Below are 22,858 nucleotides of genomic sequence, written 5' to 3'. Positions count from 1 at the left end.
TTTTTGTTTGTAATTGACCAAATACTTATTTTCACCAAAATTTTAAAAAAATGTCTTTCCAAATCAGACAATGTGATTTTCAGGATTTGTTTTCTCATTTTGTCTCTCATAGTTGAGGTCTACCTATGATGTCAATTACAGGCCTCGCTCATCTTTTTAAGTGGGAGAACTTGCACAATTGGTGGCTGACTAAATACTTTTTCCCCCCATTGTATATGGCCAATGGAGAAGAAGAAGTCAAAAATAGTGACCATTAACAGCAGCTTTATAGGCAGTTATGGATTGAGAATTGTTTGTATTTTAGGAATAATTATTTTGTGCAGTTGTAGCATATTGTGGCTTGCCTTTATGATGTGTAGTCTAAAAAATTTGTTGGATGGATCTGACAACCCATCCAAATACAAGGGGAAGTAACACACTGAGCACAAGTAGCCAAGTGAACTATACTATATCACCTAATATTATTTTTAAAAATATATTACTAGTTGAATAGTAACCCTCTATATAACATACCTCCAATATCAGGTCTCAGTTTGTTGTCATAACCCTTTAAAAGTCCATTTAGAATGGAAGTAACATCATTATCATGAAATTTTCTTGTCAACAGCCAATTTCTGTTAGTTGATGTATCTTCATAATCTGCATCTTCTTTTTGAATAGAACTGCAGGTAGAGAATAAATAAAACAAATAGATATATTAATTAATTTTACATATTTATATAATAAGTAATGTAGAAGAGTGGAAGGTTTTAATTAAAAAGTTAATTCAATAAAACACTAATAAAAATGTTGAAAATATTTGGAATCTCTAATATACCCAACCACTAATCCACTTTCATAAGCCCAAAAACTGAGTGGGGATGAGCCCAGGGAGAATATAATAAATTGTTACCTGTCAGGCGATTCATACTGCCCAAACCTCGGGCACCATGGGTCACAGCCTGGCTGCACAATTACAGTAACATATATTATGCTCTGGCAGTTCAAAGAAAATGTATTTTCAATATCTTCTCAACGCTGAGTCAGGTGATTGACAGGTCTCTCTCTATGTACACGTGATGGAGACGCATCTCAAACACAAGGATCAACGCTGGGAAGAGCCGGCCAGACTGGTTTGGTCCTCAAACCTCAAGGTAAATCTTTTCTGAAAATCCTGAGTGTTTCAGAGAATAATATACCTGTCTGCAATCATGCCACGAGGGTGAGATTGATGCCGCCCTGTTCGGGCAGTATGAATCACCTGATAGGTTCCGTTGAATGTTGAGAGGATGCTGTGGAGACTAAAAACCTCTCTGTTCATAGTTAAACAGAGGCTTCTGTTAACATTAACCTGTGATTGCTTTTTATTATTATAATTTCGGTAGTTCATACCATTTAGCTGGCCAATATTAATTCTTTGTCCAAAAACTAACTTGGGACTGCTATGTCCCAGTGCATAGCCTGTAACAGTTTCCCTCAAGTACCCTGTGTCATTTATATAACTGGTTTCTCTCTAAAGACTAGTTACACTTTTTGTATTCATAATGCTAAAGGACTTGGGTGTGACAAAACCTCTGTTTAGTTCCACTTCTGCTTATAAAACTAACTTACAGGAACACTAAACATAAAGTTTACAAAAATATGAGATAAAAACTGTATTTCCTTACTAAATTACTTCCTTTCCGTTCACATTTTTGTGACATATTGCAATTAAAGCCAAGAAATATATAAAGAAATCGTATCTGTTTCTTCCCACTTAGTGTTTAGCGAGCACTAAAATACTCGGGTGCTCGAAGCTCGGGCTGAGCTCACCGTGATACTCGGGTGCTCGACCCGAGCAACGAGCCCAATGTTAGTCTATGGGAGACCAGAGCATTTTTACGGCGGCACCCCCGGCAGTCTGTAGAAAGCCTAAAAAGTGCCCAAAACGATAGTGACAGTGCTCAAATGACATGGGAACAGCATGGGGATTGCCCCAGGAAGCATTTCTGACCCCCAGGTCACTGCTGTCAACAACGTGGTCAGAGGTATTAAGCCACTTTTACGGGCTCACAATAAAAAAATCAAAAAAGAAACTGAAACTGTTTTCCTGTGAAATATGTTAAGGAACATGCTTTCCAGGGTAAAGACTTGTGTATAAGGTAAAATAACCAAAAACAAAAATACTCCTACACACCTTGGGCTATGTTCACAAGTAGCATTTTTTATGCGTTTTTGCACTTTTGTATTGCTTTCAACCGTGACAAACACATTCAACGGGAAATGTCATTTTTACATTTTACAACCTTATCTGGCCATGTGCTGTGTGACACAAGCATACAGTGCTGAAAAGAAATGGGAACAGCATGGGGAAGACCCTTGGAAGCATCTCTGACACCCAGGTTACTGCCTAAAAGTGTGCCCATCAGAAGTGATCCTTGCCGCATCAGAAGATGCAGACTTGCAACTATCCCCGTGCAAGTCCTTGTCCCAGGGCAGTGTTCAATTGTACCTACCCCATTCCTTGCAATGCAAGCGCAAGTATGCAGCCTGCCACCCATCCACCCCCAGGCTGCAATACCATACTGCTTGCTTGCTTGCACTTGAAATTGGGCCTTTTAGGCATGTGGAGGCGGAATCTGGCCACCTGGTAATGGCTGCATCGGCAGCCTGGTATCCATACTCAGTCCCCAGCCGCCCGGCGGCCGGGTGTCCAGGCTTGGTCCCAAGCCGCCAGGGGGTGGCCGGGTGTCCATACTCGGTCCCCAGCTACCCCGCGGCAGTGTGCCCACACACGGTCCCCAGCCGCCCCTATTTGTTCTGGTGCGCCTTACACAAGCGCGCATACCAAAACATTACCTGTGCCCTCCCCAGTGCATTTAGTGGGAAGGACTGCCTAACCACAAACACGTGGACAAGTGAATGTGGCCAGGAATGGTCCATCTCACTGACGTCTTCACACTGGGTTAATATTGTGGAAGCCGGGACACAGTTGGACACTGGGATGCAACACGTTCTCCAGACATAGAGGATTGTGGGTCCTGGGTCAATCAGGCTTCAACACAAAGTTCAGAAGGTAGACCGAAGCAGTGGTCGGCCTCCTACACATTGAGTAAATTATTCATGATCATGAGGCCATCCATCTCCTTAGCTTTCTGTTCCTTGGAATGCAAGCACATGTATGTAGTAGTGGCTAGGACTGAGGTGGCGTTTTGGCGCATATCCTACCTCCTCCGAGGATTGCTGGATGTTTTCCTGCTACTATCCCAGTTCTATGACTCCCGTTAAAACAAAGCTTCAGGTGATAAATGATGGATGAGGAGGTGGCAAAGTAGAAAGAGCAGGAGGAACAGGGACCATTCACATCAATATCATGCCAGTCAATCACACATGTCTTGAAGGATATGTTTCTGTACCAAAAGGAGTGGTTCGGCTACACAGTTATAGGGCATACAGTGAGTGCAATGCCTATCAAAAATTTCGAGGCACTCCAATACCCCTTGGAAGTGACATGAAGGTCAGAGGGCCTTAACTAAACCGTTTTTTCCATTTCTAGCAACTGGGTCTCCTGTACACTGTTGTCCTAAGCAGTGAATGGAAGACTTTCCAAAAATTATGGGGAACTGCAATGCCCCTTGAAACAGACGTAGATTACAGTGTACTAAAAACCGTCTACACATTATTGGGGAGTGGGTCTCCATTAGTGTTCGCCTATGCATTGAAAAGTCCCTTGGTAGAGCTGTGGAGTTCAGAGTGGTTTAACAAGACGGTTTTAATGCCCCTTGGAAGAGACGTGGAGGTCACAGAAGCTTAACAAGACGGTTTTAATGTCCCTTGGAAGAGACGTGGAGGTCACAGTAGCTTAACAAGATGATTTTAATGCCCCTTACAAGAGCCATGCAGTACAGCATATTAAAAACATTATTCCCATTATTGGGGAGTGGGTCTCCCATAGTCTTTGCCTATGCCTTCCAAGCAAAAGCTAGCAAAAATTAGGATGGAGGAACTTGCAATGCCCCTTACAAGAGCCATGCAGTGCAGCATATTAAAAACATTATTCCCATTATTTGGGAGTGGGTCTCACATAGTCTTTGCCTATGCCTTCCAAGCAAAAGATGCCAAAAATTAGGACAGAGGAACTTGCAATGCCCCTTACAAGAGCCATGCAGTACAGCATATTAAAAACATTATTCCCATTATTGGGGAGTGGGTCTCCCATAGTCTTTGCTTATGCCTTCCAAGCAAAAGCTGCCAAATATTAGGACGGAGGAACTTGCAATGCCCCTTACAAGAGCCATGCAGTACAGCATATTAAAAACATTATTCCCATTATTGGGGAGTGGGTCTCCCATAGTCTTTGCTTATGCCTTCCAAGCAAAATCTGCCAAAAATTAGGATGGAGGAACTTGCAATGCCCCATACAAGAGCCATGCAGTACAGCATATTAAAAACATTATTCCCATTATTGGGGAGTGGTTCTCCCATAGTCTTTCCTTATGCCTTCCAAGCAAAAGCTGCCAAAAATTAGGATGGAGGAACTTGCAATGCCCCTTACAAGAGCCATGCAGTACAGCATATTAAAAACATTATTCCCATTATTGGGGAGTGGGTCTCCCATAGTCTTTGCCTATGCCTTCCAAGCAAAAGTTGCCAAAAATTATTACAGAGGAACTTGCCATGCTGGCAACACGGACCACGGTCACCCTGGTGGTATAGTGGTAGTGAAGGCTGAGGATAAGGAGAAGAGCAAAAAACAGCCGAAATGAGGAAGCGTATACCCATGTGTGGCTGTGAAGCGGTGCATGGGAATACACCTCCCGAAATAACACAGTGGATTTGACTTTATGTTACTCTGCTGTAATTTGATGGTGATGAGAAGTCTGGCCCAATCCAGCCCTTGTTCATTTTGATAAGGGTCAGCTTGTCAGCATTGTCAGTTGACATGCGAGTGCGCTTATCAGTTATAATTCCCCCAGCGGCACTAAAAACACGCTCTGATAACACGCTAGCGGCAGGGCAGGCCAGGACCTCCAAGGCGTACAGAGCAAGTTCATTCCAAGTGTCCAGCTAGGATACCCAATAATTAAAAGGCACAGAGGAATCGTGGAGGATGCTGGAACGATCGGCAAGGTACTCCCTCACCATCTTTTGAAACTGTGTACTCCTTGTGAAAGTACCCCATGCCTCAGGGCCTGTAAGCTGGGTGGGTCTCAGAAAACTGTCCCAGAACGTTGACAGTGCTCCCCTGCCTCTGCTGGATTTGAGTTGCGTCTCTCTCACCTGTACGTCTTGGTTTGGCAACGAACTGTGACCTCTGCCGCTAGCGTGTTCAGATGGGAATTTTTTTAACAGTTCTGCAGCCAGGGCCTTCTGGTACTGCCCCATTTTTGTAGACCTCTCCACCTCAGGAATAAGAGAGTGAAAGTTCTCCTTGTAGCGGGGGTCTAAAAGTGTCACCAACCAGTAATGACTGTCACCCAACATTTTGACAACACGAGGGTCATGGTTAAGGCTGTGTAACATAAAGTCAGCCATGCATGCCAGACTGGTAACGGGCAAGACTTCCGTGTCTGCACCAAGATGACGACTGACCTTGCTCTGCTCCTCCTCCCCCCTGTCCTCAGGCCACCCACGCTGAACCGACGGTATGACAGTTGTACAGGTACTACCATCTACAGCGCATGATAGCAGCTCCTGTTCTTCCTCCTCCTCCTCCTCTCCCTGATTGTCCCCCAATGCAAGTTGGGATGAGATAAGGCTGGGCTGTGTGTAATCACCCACTACGGCTTCTTGATCCATCTCATCACACTCTGGCTGCAATGCCTTCTCTTTAATTCTCTGCAGAGAGCGTTGCAAAAGACAGACAAGTGGGAAGCTGACGCTAATGATGGCGTCATCACAACTCACCATCTTGGAGGACTCCTCAAAGTTTGTCAGGACATATGTCAGACATCCAGGTCCACTCCTCTGGTCTTATGTGTGGAGTCTGACCTGAATATCGACGGCCTTGTTGCAGCTGGCACTCCACAACTGCTCTCTTCTGCTCACAAATCCTTTGCAACATGTGGAGGGTAGAGTTCCAACGTGTGGGGACATCACACACCAGTCGGTGTGCCGGAAGCTGCAAACGCTGCTGCAACACAGTAAGGGCGGCGGAAGCTGTAGCCGACTTCCGAAAATGAGCTGACAGGCAGCGTACTTTGAAGAGCAGATCTGGCAACTCGGGTACGATTTAAGAAACCGCTGAACCACGAGTTTAAGCACATGAGCCAGGCGTGGTACGTGTGTGGTCTCGCCTAGCCTCAGAGCCACCACCAGGTTACGGCCATTGTCACACACAACCATGCTTGGATGTAGGTTCAGGGGTCTCAGCCACAGATCTGCCTGCTCTTTCACAGCTGTCCACAGCTCACAAGCAGTGTGAGGTTTATCACCTAAGCTTATGAGTTTCAGCACAGCCTGTTGCCGCTTAGCTGAGGCAGTACTGCAGTGCTTCCAGCTTGTAACTGATGTGGTGATATCTGAGATGGAGGCTGAACATGAGGAGGAGGAGGAGGAGGATGCGCAGGAGCTGTACACTGTGGGGGCAACTCTGACTGACATAGGGCCCGCAATCCTCGGTGTGGGGAGGATGTGTTCCATACCAAGCTCAGACTGGGTCCCGGCTTCCACTATGTTTACTCAGTGTGCCGTCAGGGAGATGTACCGTCACTGGCCACAAGCATTTGTCCACGTGTCCGTTGTTAGGTGGACTCTCCCAGTAACTGCGTTGTTGAGGGCACGGCAGATGTTTTGGGACACGTGCTTGTGTAGTGCGGGGATGGCACACCGGGCAAAATAGTGTCGGCTGGGGACCGAGTACCGAGGGACGGCCACCGCCATAAGGTTACGGAAGGATTTCGTCTCGACCAGCCTAAAATGCAGCATTTCCAATGCAAGCAGTCGTGAAATGTGTGAATTTAGGACTGTGGCCTGTGGGGCGTTGGCTGCGAATTTGCGCTTTCATTCAAAGGTCTGGGATATGAACAATTGAACTCTGGGGTGGGACGTGGATGTTGATGCTGTTTCTTGAGAAACTGCCAAAACAAGTGAACACTGAGAGGAGGGGGCATCTTTGCATGCAGTATGGACAGGGGATTGCCTTGCACACACAACAGGGGGTTCTCTTACACGCACAGCAGTGGAAGAAGCAGTGGTGACACCCGCTGACACTGGTCGTGGACCCTGGGGTTCGCCGCACAAAGTCGGGTGCTTTGCTGACATGTGCCTGATCATGCTGGTGGTGGTCAGGCTGGTAGTTTTGTCACCCCTGCTGATGCTGGCCTGGTGGGTGGTACAAGTGGCCTTTTTGTGGTTATCAGCAGAGTCTTTAAAAATATTCCAGACTCTGGAAGACCTACCGGTTGTACTGGCAACGTCCCTTGTGTTGGTGTTACGGGGAACGGTTGCCCGCCTTCTGTCTGCGGCCCCCACACTGCTTCTTCCTGCCTGTTGGGGTACTCTGCCTCCCTCCCCCTGTGTGCTGATGGCCTCGCTCTTCGTGTCCTCCTGCCACGTTGGGTCAGTTACTAGATCATCCACCACCTCCTCCTCTTCCACTTCCGCACCACGGTCCTCCTCCTCACTTCGCGGCAATTGTATCTCGTCATCGTCCACCTCTTGTCACAAATTGCCAGTGTTGCCTTCCTGTGGCCGTGGCTGTTCAAATATTTGGGCATCGCTACATGGGATCTCCTCTTCCACCACTTCAAGCGGAGCAGACGAAGGGCCCAAATATGGAAATGGTCCAGTGAACAGCTCTTCAGAGTGTCCCAGTGTGGGATCAGTTGCTGTCTGACGACACTCGGCATGGTGGGAGGATGGAGAATTAGGGTGAGGAGGAGTGTGCGGTCGAGACTCACGGCTACTAAGACTTGACCGTGTGGAAGACAGACCGGATGTGGTGGTGCCCAGGTGACTGGAAGTATTATCTGCTATCCAATTAATAACCTGTTCACACTGATCAGTTCGCAATACTGGTGTTGTTGTATGCTTCCCTAGTAATTCGGTCAAGAACTGGGAGCGAGAAGATGTGGCTGTTGGTTGTGGCACATTTTCACCTTGGCCATGGCCCAATCCTCTGCACGCACCATCACCAGAACGTCCAGTTCCACGTCCCTTGCCACGCGCCTTGCCCATTGTAAATGAAGTAAAATAGCTTACACTCGCACTATCAATGGCAAAAGGGTAATAAAAAGGAGATTAGAACCGTGGAAGAGGAAAACCACAGTTCTATTTCTCTGGCCTACACCAGAATCTTTTAAACAGATATATTTGTGTCTGAACCGTCAGCGAGACACTCAAACTGTTTTTTTTATGGAAAAAAGGCAAAAAGGTGGATAACACCCAGATTTGAACCATAGAAGAGGAAAATCACAGTTCTAATTTCCTGGCGTATACCAGACTTTTTTAAATAGATATATTTGTGTCTGAACAGTCAGCGAGAAACTCAAACAGTTTTTTTTTTTTAATGGAAAAAAGGCCGGATAATACAGAGATTTGAACCGTGGAACTGTAAAACCAGAGTTCTAGTTATCTGGCCGAAGCCAGACTCTTTTAAACAGACACACTCAATTTTTTTTTTTGGGGAGGGGGGATACCAAAAGGTTAATAAGATGGGGTTTTGTACAGTCTGACTGAGGGAAAAAAAAAAAGGGGATTTATAGGAAAAAAAAAGAATTTTTCCTGGCCCCTGGGACCTGGGGCTAAGTCTAGCAATTTGAGCAGCAGCACACAGGACTGTAATGCAGTGTTTGTTGGTATTACCACTGCGTCTCCTATACAGCCTGCCTGCCTGATAACTGGGATGGATATTAGTCGTAAGAAGGACTGTTTGTTTTATTTTGTAGGCTTTAGAGACCCTACACTACCTCGGGTCTCTAAAGCCGGAAGCTGCAAACGCTGCTGCAACACAGTAAGGGAGGCGGAAGCTGTAGCTGACTTCCGAAAATTAGCTGACAGGCAGCGTACTTTGAAGAGCAGATCTGGCAACTCGGTTACGATTTAAGAAACCGCTGAACCACGAGTTTAAGCACATGAGCCAGGCGTGGTACTTGTGTGATCTCACCTAGCCTCAGAGCCACCACCAGGTTACGGCCATTGTCACACACAACCATGCTTGGATGTAGGTTCAGCGGTCTCAGCCACAGATCTGCCTGATCTTTCACAGCTGTCCACAGCTCACAAGCAGTGTGAGGTTTATCACCTAAGCTTATGAGTTTCAGCACAGCCTGTTGCCGCTTAGCTGAGGCAGTACTGCTGTGCTTCCAGCTTGTAACTGATGTGGTGATATCTGAGATGGAGACTGAACATGAGGAGGAGGAGGAGGATGAGCAGGAGCTGTACACTGTGGGGGCAACTCTGACTGACATAGGGCCCGCAATCCTCGGTGTGGGGAGGATGTGTTCCATACCAAGCTCAGACTGGGTCCCGGCTTCCACTATGTTTACTCAGTGTGCCATCAGGGAGATGTACCGTCCCTGCCCACAAGCACTTGTCCTCGTGTCCGTTGTCAGGTGGACTCTCCCAGTAACTGCGTTGTTGAGGGCACGGAAGATGTTTTGGGACACGTGCTTGTGTAGTGCGGGGATGGCACACCGGGCAAAATAGTGTCGGCTGGGGACCGAGTACCGAGGGACGGCCACCGCCATAAGGTTGCGGAAGGATTCCGTCTCCACCACCCTAAAAAGCAGCATTTCCAATGCAAGCAGTCGTGAAATGTGCGAATTTAGGACTGTGGCCTGTGGGGCGTTGGCTGCGAATTTGCGCTTTCATTCAAAGGTCTGGGATATGAACAATTGAACTCTGGGGTGGGACTTGGACGTTGATGCTGTTTCTTGAGAAACTGCCATAACAAGTGAACACTGAGAGGAGGGGCCATCTTTGCATGCAGTATGGACAGGGGATTGCCTTGCACACACAACAGGGGGTTCTCTTACACGCACAGCAGCGGAAGAAGCAGTGGTGACACCCGCTGACACTGGTCGTGGACCCTGGCGTTCGCCCCACAAAGTCGGGTGCTTTGCTGACATGTGCCTGATCATGCTGGTGGTGGTCAGGCTGGAAGTTTTGTCACCCCTGCTGATGCTGGCCTGGTGGGTGGTACAAATTGCCTTTTTGTGGTTATCAGCAGAGTCTTTAAAAATATTCCAGACTCTGGAAGACCTACTGGTTGTACTGGCAACGTCCCTCGTGTTGGTGTTGCGGGGAACGGTTGCCCGCCTTCTGTCTGCGGCCCCAACACTGCTTCTTCCTGCCTGTTGGGGTACTCTGCCTCCCTCCCCCTGCGTGCTGATGGCCTAGTTCTGCGTGTCCTCCTGCCACGTTAGGTCAGTTACTAGATCATCCACCACCTCCTCCTCTTCCACTTCAGCACCACGGTCCTCCTCCTCACTTCGTGGCAATTGTGTCTCGTCATCGTCCACCTCTTGTCACAAATTGCCAGTGTTGCCTTCCTGTGGCCGTGGCTGTTCAAATATTTGGGCATCGCTACATGGGATCTCCTCTTCCACCACTTCAAGCGGAGCAGACGAAGGGCCCAAATATGGAAATGGTCCAGTGAACAGCTCTTCAGAGTGTCCCAGTGTGGGATCAGTTGCTGTCTGACGACACTCGGCATGGTGGGAGGATGGAGAATTAGGGTGAGGAGGAGTATGCGGTCGAGACTCACGGCTACTAAGACTTGACCGTGTGGAAGACAGACCGGATGTGGTGGTGCCCAGGTGACTGGAAGTATTATCTGCTATCCAATTAATAACCTGTTCACACTGATCAGTTCGCAATACTGGTGTTGTTGTATGCTTCCCTAGTAATTCGGTCAAGAACTGGGAGCGAGAATATGTGGCTGTTGGTTGTGGCACATTTTCACCTTGGCCACGGCCCAATCCTCTGCACGCACCATCACCAGAACGTCCAGTTCCACGTCCCTTGCCACGCGCCTTGCCCATTGTAAATGAAGTAAAATAGCTTACACTCGCACTATCAATGGCAAAAGGGTAATAAAAAGGAGATTAGAACTGTGGAAGAGGAAAACCACAGTTCTATTTCTCTGGCCTACACCAGAATCTTTTAAACAGATATATTTGTGTCTGAACCGTCAGCGAGACACTCAAACTGTTTTTTTTATGGAAAAAAGGCAAAAAGGTGGATAACACCCAGATTTGAACCATAGAAGAGGAAAATCACAGTTCTAATTTCCTGGCGTATACCAGACTTTTTTAAATAGATATATTTGTGTCTGAACAGTCAGCGAGAAACTCAAACAGTTTTTTTTTTAATGGAAAAAAGGCCGGATAATACAGAGATTTGAACCGTGGAACTGTAAAACCAGAGTTCTAGTTATCTGGCCGAAGCCAGACTCTTTTAAACAGACACACTCAATTTTTTTTTTTGGGGAGGGGGGATACCAAAAGGTTAATAAGACGGGTTTTTGTACAGTCTGACTGAGGGAAAAAAAAAAAGAGGATTTATAGGAAAAAAAAAGAATTTTTCCTGGCCCCTGGGACCTGGGGCTAAGTCTAGCAATTTGAGCAGCAGCACACAGGACTGTAATGCAGTGTTTGTTGGTATAACCACTGCGTCTCCTATACAGCCTGCCTGCCTGCCTGATAACTGGGATGGATATTAGTCGTAAGAAGGACTGTTTGTTTTATTTTGTAGGCTTTAGAGACCCTACACTACCTAGGGTCTCTAAAGCCGGAAGCTGCAAACGCTGCTGCAACACAGTAAGGGCGGCGGAAGCTGTAGCTGACTTCCGAAAATGAGCTGACAGGCAGCGTACTTTGAAGAGCAGATCTGGCAACTCGGTTACGATTTAAGAAACCGCTGAACCACGAGTTTAAGCACATGAGCCAGGCGTGGTACGTGTGTGATCTCACCTAGCCTCAGAGCCACCACCAGGTTACGGCCATTGTCACACACGACCATGCTTGGAAGTAGGTTCAGCGGTCTCAGCCACAGATCTGCCTGCTCTTTCACAGCTGTCCACAGCTCACAAGCAGTGTGAGGTTTATCACCTAAGCTTATGAGTTTCAGCACAGCCTGTTGCCGCTTAGCTGAGGCAGTACTGCATTGCTTCCAGCTTGTAACTGATGTGGTGATATCTGAGATGGAGGCTGAACATGAGGAGGAGGAGGATGCGCAGGAGCTGTACACTGTGGGGGCAACTCTGACTAACATAGGGCCCGCAATCCTCGGTGTGGGGAGGATGTGTTCCATACCAAGCTCAGACTGGGTCCCGGCTTCCACTATGTTTACTCAGTGTGCCATCAGGGAGATGTACCGTCCCTGCCCACAAGCACTTGTCCACGTGTCCGTTGTCAGGTGGACTCTCCCAGTAACTGCGTTGTTGAGGGCACGGCAGATGTTTTGGGACACGTGCTTGTGTAGTGCGGGGATGGCACACCGGGCAAAATAGTGTCGGCTGGGGACCGAGTACCGAGGGACGGCCACCGCCATAAGGTTGCGGAAGGATTCCGTCTCGACCAGCCTAAAAAGCAGCATTTCCAATGCAAGCAGTCGTGAAATGTGCGAATTTAGGACTGTGGCCTGTGGGGCGTTGGCTGCGAATTTGCGCTTTCATTCAAAGGTCTGGGATATGAACAATTGAACTCTGGGGTGAGACTTGGACGTTGATGCTGTTTCTTGAGAAACTGCCATAACAAGTGAACACTGAGAGGAGGGGCCATCTTTGCATGCAGTATGGACAGGGGATTGCCTTGCACACACAACAGGGGGTTCTCTTACACGCACAGCAGCGGAAGAAGCAGTGGTGACACCCGCTGACACTGGTCGTGGACCCTGGCGTTCGCCCCACAAAGTCGGGTGCTTTGCTGACATGTGCCTGATCATGCTGGTGGTGGTCAGGCTGGAAGTTTTGTCACCCCTGCTGATGCTGGCCTGGTGGGTGGTACAAATTGCCTTTTTGTGGTTATCAGCAGAGTCTTTAAAAATATTCCAGACTCTGGAAGACCTACCGGTTGTACTGGCAACGTCCCTCGTGTTGGTGTTGCGGGGAACGGTTGCCCGCCTTCTGTCTGCGGCCCCAACACTGCTTCTTCCTGCCTGTTGGGGTACTCTGCCTCCCTCCCCCTGCGTGCTGATGGCCTCGTTCTGCGTGTCCTCCTGCCACGTTAGGTCAGTTACTAGATCATCCACCACCTCCTCCTCTTCCACTTCAGCACCACGGTCCTCCTCCTCACTTCGCGGCAATTGTGTCTCGTCATCGTCCACCTCTTGTCACAAATTGCCAGTGTTGCCTTCCTGTGGCCGTGGCTGTTCAAATATTTGGGCATCGCTACATGGGATCTCCTCTTCCACCACTTCAAGCGGAGCAGACGAAGGGCCCAAATATGGAAATGGTCCAGTGAACAGCTCTTCAGAGTGTCCCAGTGTGGGATCAGTTGCTGTCTGACGACACTCGGCATGGTGGGAGGATGGAGAATTAGGGTGAGGAGGAGTATGCGGTCGAGACTCACGGCTACTAAGACTTGACCGTGTGGAAGACAGACCGGATGTGGTGGTGCCCAGGTGACTGGAAGTATTATCTGCTATCCAATTAATAACCTGTTCACACTGATCAGTTCGCAATACTGGTGTTGTTGTATGCTTCCCTAGTAATTCGGTCAAGAACTGGGAGCGAGAATATGTGGCTGTTGGTTGTGGCACATTTTCACCTTGGCCACGGCCCAATCCTCTGCACGCACCATCACCAGAACGTCCAGTTCCACGTCCCTTGCCACGCGCCTTGCCCATTGTAAATGAAGTAAAATAGCTTACACTCGCACTATCAATGGCAAAAGGGTAATAAAAAGGAGATTAGAACTGTGGAAGAGGAAAACCACAGTTCTATTTCTCTGGCCTACACCAGAATCTTTTAAACAGATATATTTGTGTCTGAACCGTCAGCGAGACACTCAAACTGTTTTTTTTATGGAAAAAAGGCAAAAAGGTGGATAACACCCAGATTTGAACCATAGAAGAGGAAAATCACAGTTCTAATTTCCTGGCGTATACCAGACTTTTTTAAATAGATATATTTGTGTCTGAACAGTCAGCGAGAAACTCAAACAGTTTTTTTTTTAATGGAAAAAAGGCCGGATAATACAGAGATTTGAACCGTGGAACTGTAAAACCAGAGTTCTAGTTATCTGGCCGAAGCCAGACTCTTTTAAACAGACACACTCAATTTTTTTTTTGGGGAGGGGGGATACCAAAAGGTTAATAAGACGGGTTTTTGTACAGTCTGACTGAGGGAAAAAAAAAAAGAGGATTTATAGGAAAAAAAAAGAATTTTTCCTGGCCCCTGGGACCTGGGGCTAAGTCTAGCAATTTGAGCAGCAGCACACAGGACTGTAATGCAGTGTTTGTTGGTATAACCACTGCGTCTCCTATACAGCCTGCCTGCCTGCCTGATAACTGGGATGGATATTAGTCGTAAGAAGGACTGTTTGTTTTATTTTGTAGGCTTTAGAGACCCTACACTACCTAGGGTCTCTAAAGCCGGAAGCTGCAAACGCTGCTGCAACACAGTAAGGGCGGCGGAAGCTGTAGCTGACTTCCGAAAATGAGCTGACAGGCAGCGTACTTTGAAGAGCAGATCTGGCAACTCGGTTACGATTTAAGAAACCGCTGAACCACGAGTTTAAGCACATGAGCCAGGCGTGGTACGTGTGTGATCTCACCTAGCCTCAGAGCCACCACCAGGTTACGGCCATTGTCACACAGGACCATGCTTGGATGTAGGTTCAGCGGTCTCAGCCACAGATCTGCCTGCTCTTTCACTGCTGTCCACAGCTCACAAGCAGTGTGAGGTTTATCACCTAAGCTTATGAGTTTCAGCACAGCCTGTTGCCGCTTAGCTGAGGCAGTACTGCATTGCTTCCAGCTTGTAACTGATGTGGTGATATCTGAGATGGAGGCTGAACATGAGGAGGAGGAGGATGCGCAGGAGCTGTACACTGTGGGGGCAACTCTGACTAACATAGGGCCCGCAATCCTCGGTGTGGGGAGGATGTGTTCCATACCAAGCTCAGACTGGGTCCCGGCTTCCACTATGTTTACTCAGTGTGCCATCAGGGAGATGTACCGTCCCTGCCCACAAGCACTTGTCCACGTGTCCGTTGTCAGGTGGACTCTCCCAGTAACTGCGTTGTTGAGGGCACGGCAGATGTTTTGGGACACGTGCTTGTGTAGTGCGGGGATGGCACACCGGGCAAAATAGTGTCGGCTGGGGACCGAGTACCGAGGGACGGCCACCGCCATAAGGTTGCGGAAGGATTCCGTCTCGACCAGCCTAAAAAGCAGCATTTCCAATGAAAGCAGTCGTGAAATGTGCGAATTTAGGACTGTGGCCTGTGGGGCGTTGGCTGCGAATTTGCGCTTTCATTCAAAGGTCTGGGATATGAACAATTGAACTCTGGGGTGAGACTTGGACGTTGATGCTGTTTCTTGAGAAACTGCCATAACAAGTGAACACTGAGAGGAGGGGCCATCTTTGCATGCAGTATGGACAGGGGATTGCCTTGCACACACAACAGGGGGTTCTCTTACACGCACAGCAGCGGAAGAAGCAATGGTGACACCCGCTGACACTGGTCGTGGACCCTGGCGTTCGCCCCACAAAGTCGGGTGCTTTGCTGACATGTGCCTGATCATGCTGGTGGTGGTCAGGCTGGAAGTTTTGTCACCCCTGCTGATGCTGGCCTGGTGGGTGGTACAAATTGCCTTTTTGTGGTTATCAGCAGAGTCTTTAAAAATATTCCAGACTCTGGAAGACCTACCTGTTGTACTGGCAACGTCCCTCGTGTTGGTGTTGCGGGGAATGGTTGCCCGCCTTCTGTCTGCGGCCCCAACACTGCTTCTTCCTGCCTGTTGGGGTACTCTGCCTCTCTCCCCCTGCTTGCTGATGGCCTCGCTCTGCGTGTCCTCCTGCCACGTTAGGTCAGTTACTAGATCATCCACCACCTCCTCCTCTTCCACTTCAGCACCACGGTCCTCCTCCTCACTTCGCGGCAATTGTGTCTCGTCATCGTCCACCTCTTGTCACAAATTGCCAGTGTTGCCTTCCTGTGGCCGTGGCTGTTCAAATATTTGGGCATCGCTACATGGGATCTCCTCTTCCACCACTTCAAGCGGAGCAGACGAAGGGCCCAAATATGGAAATGGTCCAGTGAACAGCTCTTCAGAGTGTACCAGTGTGGGATTAGTTGCTGTCTGACGACACTCGGCATGGTGGGAGGATGGAGAATTAGGGTGAGGAGGAGTATGCGGTCGAGACTCACGGCTACTAAGACTTGACCGTGTGGAAGACAGACCGGATGTGGTGGTGCCCAGGTGACTGGAAGTATTATCTGCTATCCAATTAATAACCTGTTCACACTGATCAGTTCGCAATACTGGTGTTGTTGTATGCTTCCCTAGTAATTCGGTCAAGAACTGGGAGCGAGAATATGTGGCTGTTGGTTGTGGCACATTTTCACCTTGGCCACGGCCCAATCCTCTGCACGCACCATCACCAGAACGTCCAGTTCCACGTCCCTTGCCACGCGCCTTGCCCATTGTAAATGAAGTAAAATAGCTTACACTCGCACTATCAATGGCAAAATGGTAATAAAAAGGAGATTAGAACCGTGGAAGAGGAAAACCACAGTTCTATTTCTCTGGCCTACACCAGAATCTTTTAAACAGATATATTTGTGTCTGAACCATCAGCGAGACACTCAAACTGTTTTTTTTTATGGAAAAAAGGCAAAAAGGTGGATAACACCCAGATTTGAACCATAGAAGAGGAAAATCACAGTTCTAATTTCCTGGCGTATACCAGACTTTTTTAAATAGATATATTTGTGTCTGAACAGTCAGCGAGACACTCAAACAGTTTTTTTTTTAATGGAAAAAAGGCCGGATAATACAGAGATTTGAACCGTGGAACTGCAAAACCACAGTTCTAGTGATCTGGCCGAAGCCAGACTCTTTTAAACAGACACACACAATTTTTTTTTTTGGGGGGGGGGATACCAAAAGGTTAATAAGATGGGTTTTTGTACAGTCTGACTGAGGGAAAAAAAAAAAAGAGGATTTATAGGGAAAAAAAAGAATTTTTCCTGGCCCCTGGGACCTGGGGCTAAGTCTAGCAATTTGAGCAGCAGCACACAGGACTGTAATGCAGTGTTTGTTGGTATAACCACTGCGTCTCCTATACAGCCTACCTGCCTGCCTGATAACTGAGATGGATATTAGTCCTAAGAAGGACTGTTTGTTTTATTTTGAAGGCTTTAGAGACCCTACACTACCTATTTCGCAGTTTAAATCTCTCACTAGCTCTGCAGCACTCTCACTACACTGTGTGATCCGGAGCGACTGTGTCCAAGATGGCGGCGCCCGGTTTTAAATACTTGAGGTGACGCTGTGCAGCCAGCCAATCACTGTAATACCCACAACCAACATGGCTGCGGCATTACAGTGACTGGCTGCCAATCCCTGCATGATCATTAGCTCTGGAAAGAGCGCCAAACATGCAGGGCAGACACCCGAGCTTCCGCCCGAGTAACCCAGAAATGCTCGGTGCTCACCGCACATCCCGAGTAGTGAGATGTTCGGGCGAGTACGGAGCAGCGTCGAGCATGCTCACTCAACACTAGTCCCACTGAGTTGTCTAATTTCCCTCTACTTCTCTTCAGAAGTACGTGTCTGGTTGTGAGACAACTAGCTGAAGCGAGTGCCTCTTCCCTCTAAACTGTCTGTGGTAGGACACATAGAGGTTTAAGCTTGACCACCTGGTTTAGCCCCAACCTTCTGCTGCTTACCAGCCAATTCAGTATCCTTAGAATTATGTGTATGCAAATTGTCGCTTCAGAGAGTAAAAGGACTTGAACTCTAGTGCCACCTATTGGAATCCTCAAAGTCAATATCGACCCTTTAAAGGGCCTTAACCACATGTCTTAAGATAAAAGCCAAACCAAAATCTCAATTTGGAGATGTGCTTCGGTTTGTTGCCCCTCCTTAGTGTAAAGCATGAGAGCTGATATGGACGCATTGCACATCATATAATCCTCCTTACCCTGGCAGGTCACTCTCCATATGGAGAAACGTTACCCCTTCGACTCTCGAAATATGCATGACCTTTAATTGTTAAAGCACCACTCCAGCATTGTATTTTTTTTCAGCGCTGGAGTGGTGCTTTAAATCTAAGCCCCCTGCCTGCAGTCATATACTCACCCTCTGGTGTCTTCATAGTTTTTCCGGTGCTGCTCCGGTCCCCCCATCTTGTGACAGTATCTACTGACTGGCCAGAAGTCAGAAGCTACGTCACACGCTCTCAATATAAGTCTAGGAGAACCAGAAGGAGGCCAGAACGAGGCTCTCACAGACTTGCACTGAGAAGTGACCTCCGGCACTCTCCATGAAACACTGGAGCTGCGAGCAGGTCACTTTTCACCGGAGACCGACCGGAGCGACACTGGAAATGGATCAAGGCAGTGGCATGTGAGATCAGACAGGGGACTTACATTTAAAGCACCACTGCAGCGGTGCAATAAAAAGAAAAACACTGGAGTGGTGCTTTAACAATCTAAATATTATTTAAAAATGCTATTTAAATCCCTTTCAATATATTTCGTTCATCTGTTCTTAAAACTGAATATAGTGAAAATATTCAGAGATAGTGGTTCTAATATGACTCTGCATTAAGGTTCATTGCCTTCTGTTACTTAGCAACTCACCTGCAGTTTCAAGTACCTGCCGTCATACTATAGAAACACATGGAATACTGAATTTATATTATTCTATAGAAATTCTTAGTCATTGTGCAAAAGTGTAAGTCATTGTTTACAACATTATTTAATTAGCAGTGTGCAATCATTCCAACAATGCCAATAAATAGATTGTGCTAATTTTCCCAGGAAAACATATATAAAGGATATATATAGCATTTATAATGGAGATCCAGTAATACATACAAATGTACTATTTTCTCTCAGCTGCCATCGGTAAATAATCAAGTACAGAGGTTGTTATGTACAGTAAGTGGTGTAAAAGGGCAAACTATAGTGTGGAACTAACCTGACTGGTTGGTAGAGAAGAGCTAATCAGGCAAAATTCAAATTTGCCGTTTCATCAGGATTTTCCTGGGAAATTAAATTCACAGAGAAGCTCTTTTCCACTAATTTAATGTCTGTTATTATGCATTATGGTCTCTACAGACCATAGAGTGTAATAAACGAAGTATGTAAAAAATTTTTAAAATCCTTATACTCACCTCACAGCTCACCATTCCAGCCTCGTCGCTCCTCACCATCACCCATTCAATCCTCGCCGCATCTTCTGATCACCGCCGCAAGAGCTGAAACCCCGAGCCTCTCATGCTTGGCCTGGAATTCCAAATCTGATGAGGCCAATGAGGATTCTACCAAGCATGAAAAAGGCAATGACGTTATCATGTCACGACACACGCTATGTCCTTACTAACCCGGGGTTCTAGCATGAGCGATGGTGATAAAGAGATGTGACATGAACCAAATGGGCAACGATGAAGAGCGGAGGGTGAACGGTGAGGAGAATATAACTTTTTTTTCTATTTTTTTACCTTTTGATGGCTCTTTACAGTTCATTTAATGACCATCATTTTGCCAAATTTTGTAAAATTCTAGTAGAATTCAATTACACTCCAAAAATTTGCTCTTCTCTTCTTTTAGTTAAACATTGTTACTCTTCATAGAAGGAAACATAAATGTCCTCATCAATCTAGATTTTCTGTAAGTCCTATTGTAAAGAAGTATAAGGTGGAAATTACTTAGACCAGTCTTATGGTCTCAATTCAGGGAACACTTAGGTAAAATGTCATAAATTTAAAGTGTAGGCATGTGAAAAAAGTTGACATAGCTTTGACACCAGAAAAGCAAATCTATGCCTGCTATAGTTTTATGCTATAGTTTACAACTTCTGACTTTAATCATGTTAAATCTGTTGGTTGATGGGAGGATCGTCCCCTCCCACAAAAACCTTCCCAACTTTTAAAAAGTGATAAGAGAAATTCAATTGGCATTAAAAGTCATTACCAAAGTAATGTGCTACTTTTTTATGCTACATAATTTCAATCATAAATTGACCCCCATAATCTGTTGTATAAAACCATCACTCTGGGCTAGGAGGATGTATGGGTCAAAGTCACATTTAATAGCAGAAAACAATATTGACTGAGGGGCTGCAGAGAGAAAAAGTTACGAGAGAACTCATGAACATACAGTATCATTGAAAAGCCTGGATGTCACCATTAAATCTTAACGGTTTGACCACAAATTTGATGTGGTCATATACTGCTCATAACTATATTAGAATATAAGGATAATGCAGGTCTGTAATATGCCACCTATATTACCTGATATGGATTCATCCTGTACCTTGGTGTTCTATCTAATTTATATGGAGACAAAGCTATTTTTACAGTGTCTCACAAAGGATTGCCTATAGAATTGTAGAAAGAAATTGTAGGTAGAGATAAGTAAATTTGCCAAACTTCAAATTTGGCATATTCGCTCATATTTAGCTGGGGAATTTGATTTGCATTGAATAAACTAAATGTGAAATGAATTAAATAAAATCTGTGCAAATTGTATCATGACTTCTGCTGGCATCTGGTTTAGTGAGGAACAACAGCACTAGAGAAGAAGATAGAAGACAGATGACCTGATCAGAGGACAGGTGTTGAGTAGAAATGAGTAGGGCTGAGTTGCTAAGTCGAGGTGAGCATAAGATTTTTTTTTCAACTACTTTCCAGGCCTCAGAATGGCAGACATTTTGCTGGAATTTGCGTGAATCGATTTACAAAAATTTAGGAACTCCATTTCTAGTGAATGCAAATATTTCATGAAATTCATAAGAATTTGATTTCTTACACGTAGGTTAATTCATCTTTAATTGTGGGCACTTATACAGTACCCAAAAACTTTAGTAATGTATTGTGCTGTAGATTTATGGGTTTTCGCTGACCTTGGATTCTGTAGGATGGGTGAAAATGAGGAAGAATATGGAGACCCAAGGCCTATGGCAGGGGGTTACTTGCTAAACTAAACATATTGGTTAGGTTCTAAAACAATATTGGCTATTAGGCTTTCGCTAGACTAAAAGGTGCTGTTTAGATGAAAAAAATAGAAGATTGCATTATTGTCTTACTTACTGTGTGGAATATAATTAGAAAAGTGCATTTCTTAGCATATATAATTAGTGTGATTTTCATCAACAAACTATTAAAGCTTCATGCAGCTATATATAAACCTGGCACATAAGTGTGTTTTTCTATTTATATGTATGATGTCTCACTTTAGTTATAAGTATGCAGCAATTCCAGGAGTAGAACACAAAAAAGTCAAGATAATTGTATAGATTGCTAATGAAAATCTAATTGTAGATGTTGACTTTTTGTGTAGTCTTCATTTTTACGTTGTATAAATTTATAGCAAACTTTACAATTCTAATGAAATTAAACAAAAAACATTTGCATAAACATTCATAAATCTCTCAGTTCAGCGTTTATAGGATTCTGCCAGTCCAAATAGTCTGTATCTGTATATAATCTATATTCCTCCCATTTCATATAGAAGGATACAGAATCTGATTCGTTTGAAATCCGAGAGAAAAGAAAATTAAGTGGTGGCTTGCTATCACCTTCTAGAAACAATACTTCTAGGTAACAATATATATGTAATATAGAAGAACCTTGAAACATGGAATACCTATAGCTCCAAAACATAGAACCATGGGAACCTTGCATGCCACCTTACATGCTACGTGCACACAGTATGCCATTTACATGACATCTGATCTAAATAACTGCACCTTAAATAATTCCCACAAAGGACGTTCTTCACTTATCTACAGTATAATGACAACTGTTTCAATGCTGGATGACCCACCACTTGGATATTCATTAATCTCTAGAATTTAGCCTCCGGTGCCCCATTTCTCCTCAGCTAGTCAACCTGTTGGTCTATGGACGGATGTTGCAAAGAATAGGGCTGACTTAGCTATTGTAATGAGCCAGTCAGCCAGCCTCCATTACACACAGCACTGATGATTGACTTGATGGGGCTCAGGATCAGAGTGAATATTTTTATATCAGTGTATTTTTCATTATGAAACTAGAGTAATGATATTTGAAAAAAAACCTTTGAGTTATGATATAACATGTTATTTTAAGGACAGTTAAGGTTGCTTAACTGGAATTCCCCTTATGGTTTAATTATTTTTATTACACTGCAGAGGCATGGGAAATATGTGGGCATTGCATGAAACATATACGTTGTAATCCGAAATAGATCTAACATGTAGGTCTTCAACATTTCTTTCAGTTGTTTTACATAAAAAAGAAATGAATACAAAATGAAAGAAAAAGAGAGAGAGTTGAGGTTGGAACATTCATAATTAAAAATCTGTATTGATTTGGTCACTAAGCCAGGAAGAGAAGCCATTAGTCTTTGATGGGGAAACTTGAGCATCATATTCTGAAGAACTGTTCAACCTTGTCTTGGCCCTTGGCAATAAAGTCCTTCATTCTGGTTATGTAAAAAAAAAATGTCTATCCATTCTCGCAATGTGATGGTCTGCAAAGTTTTTTAGTGACCTGGAATGACCAGGTTACCTGTCATTTTAAAGAACTTCATTCATCCTTTCTTTGTTGAAGAGACAGAGCCTGGGAGAATGGATAATAGAGCCATCAGTGAGGACCAAAGAACAGCCACTGAACACAACAGATTATACAGGTTACTATTAAGATCCATTCAGACATCTGTGCAAATCGTTCTGAGATCGGACCGCAATACATGGACTGGTTGTTGGTCTCTCAACCCAAGAGTGACAGCTTCATAGA

At 45.6% G+C, this 22,858-nt stretch overlaps 1 protein-coding gene across 2 annotated transcripts in view; it reads right to left on the bottom strand.

The window, feature by feature from the left end:
• Window positions 1–22,858, bottom strand: part of GABRG2 (gamma-aminobutyric acid type A receptor subunit gamma2) — a 342,923-nt gene that overhangs the window by 141,759 nt on the left and 178,306 nt on the right. For both annotated transcript variants that reach the window (XM_073649530.1, XM_073649531.1), the window contains exon 2: window positions 514–662. In XM_073649530.1, coding sequence (XP_073505631.1) covers window positions 514–662 — 149 coding nt within the window. The remainder of the gene's footprint in view (window positions 1–513; window positions 663–22,858) is intronic.

Source organism: Phyllobates terribilis, unplaced genomic scaffold (assembly GCF_046119375.1).
Source record: "Phyllobates terribilis strain yellow unplaced genomic scaffold, ASM4611937v1 Scaffold_10__3_contigs__length_209671492, whole genome shotgun sequence".
Lineage (NCBI taxonomy): Eukaryota > Metazoa > Chordata > Amphibia > Anura > Dendrobatidae > Phyllobates > Phyllobates terribilis.
Note: the sequence above shows the minus strand (reverse complement) of the source record. Positions and strands in the feature narration are given on the sequence as shown.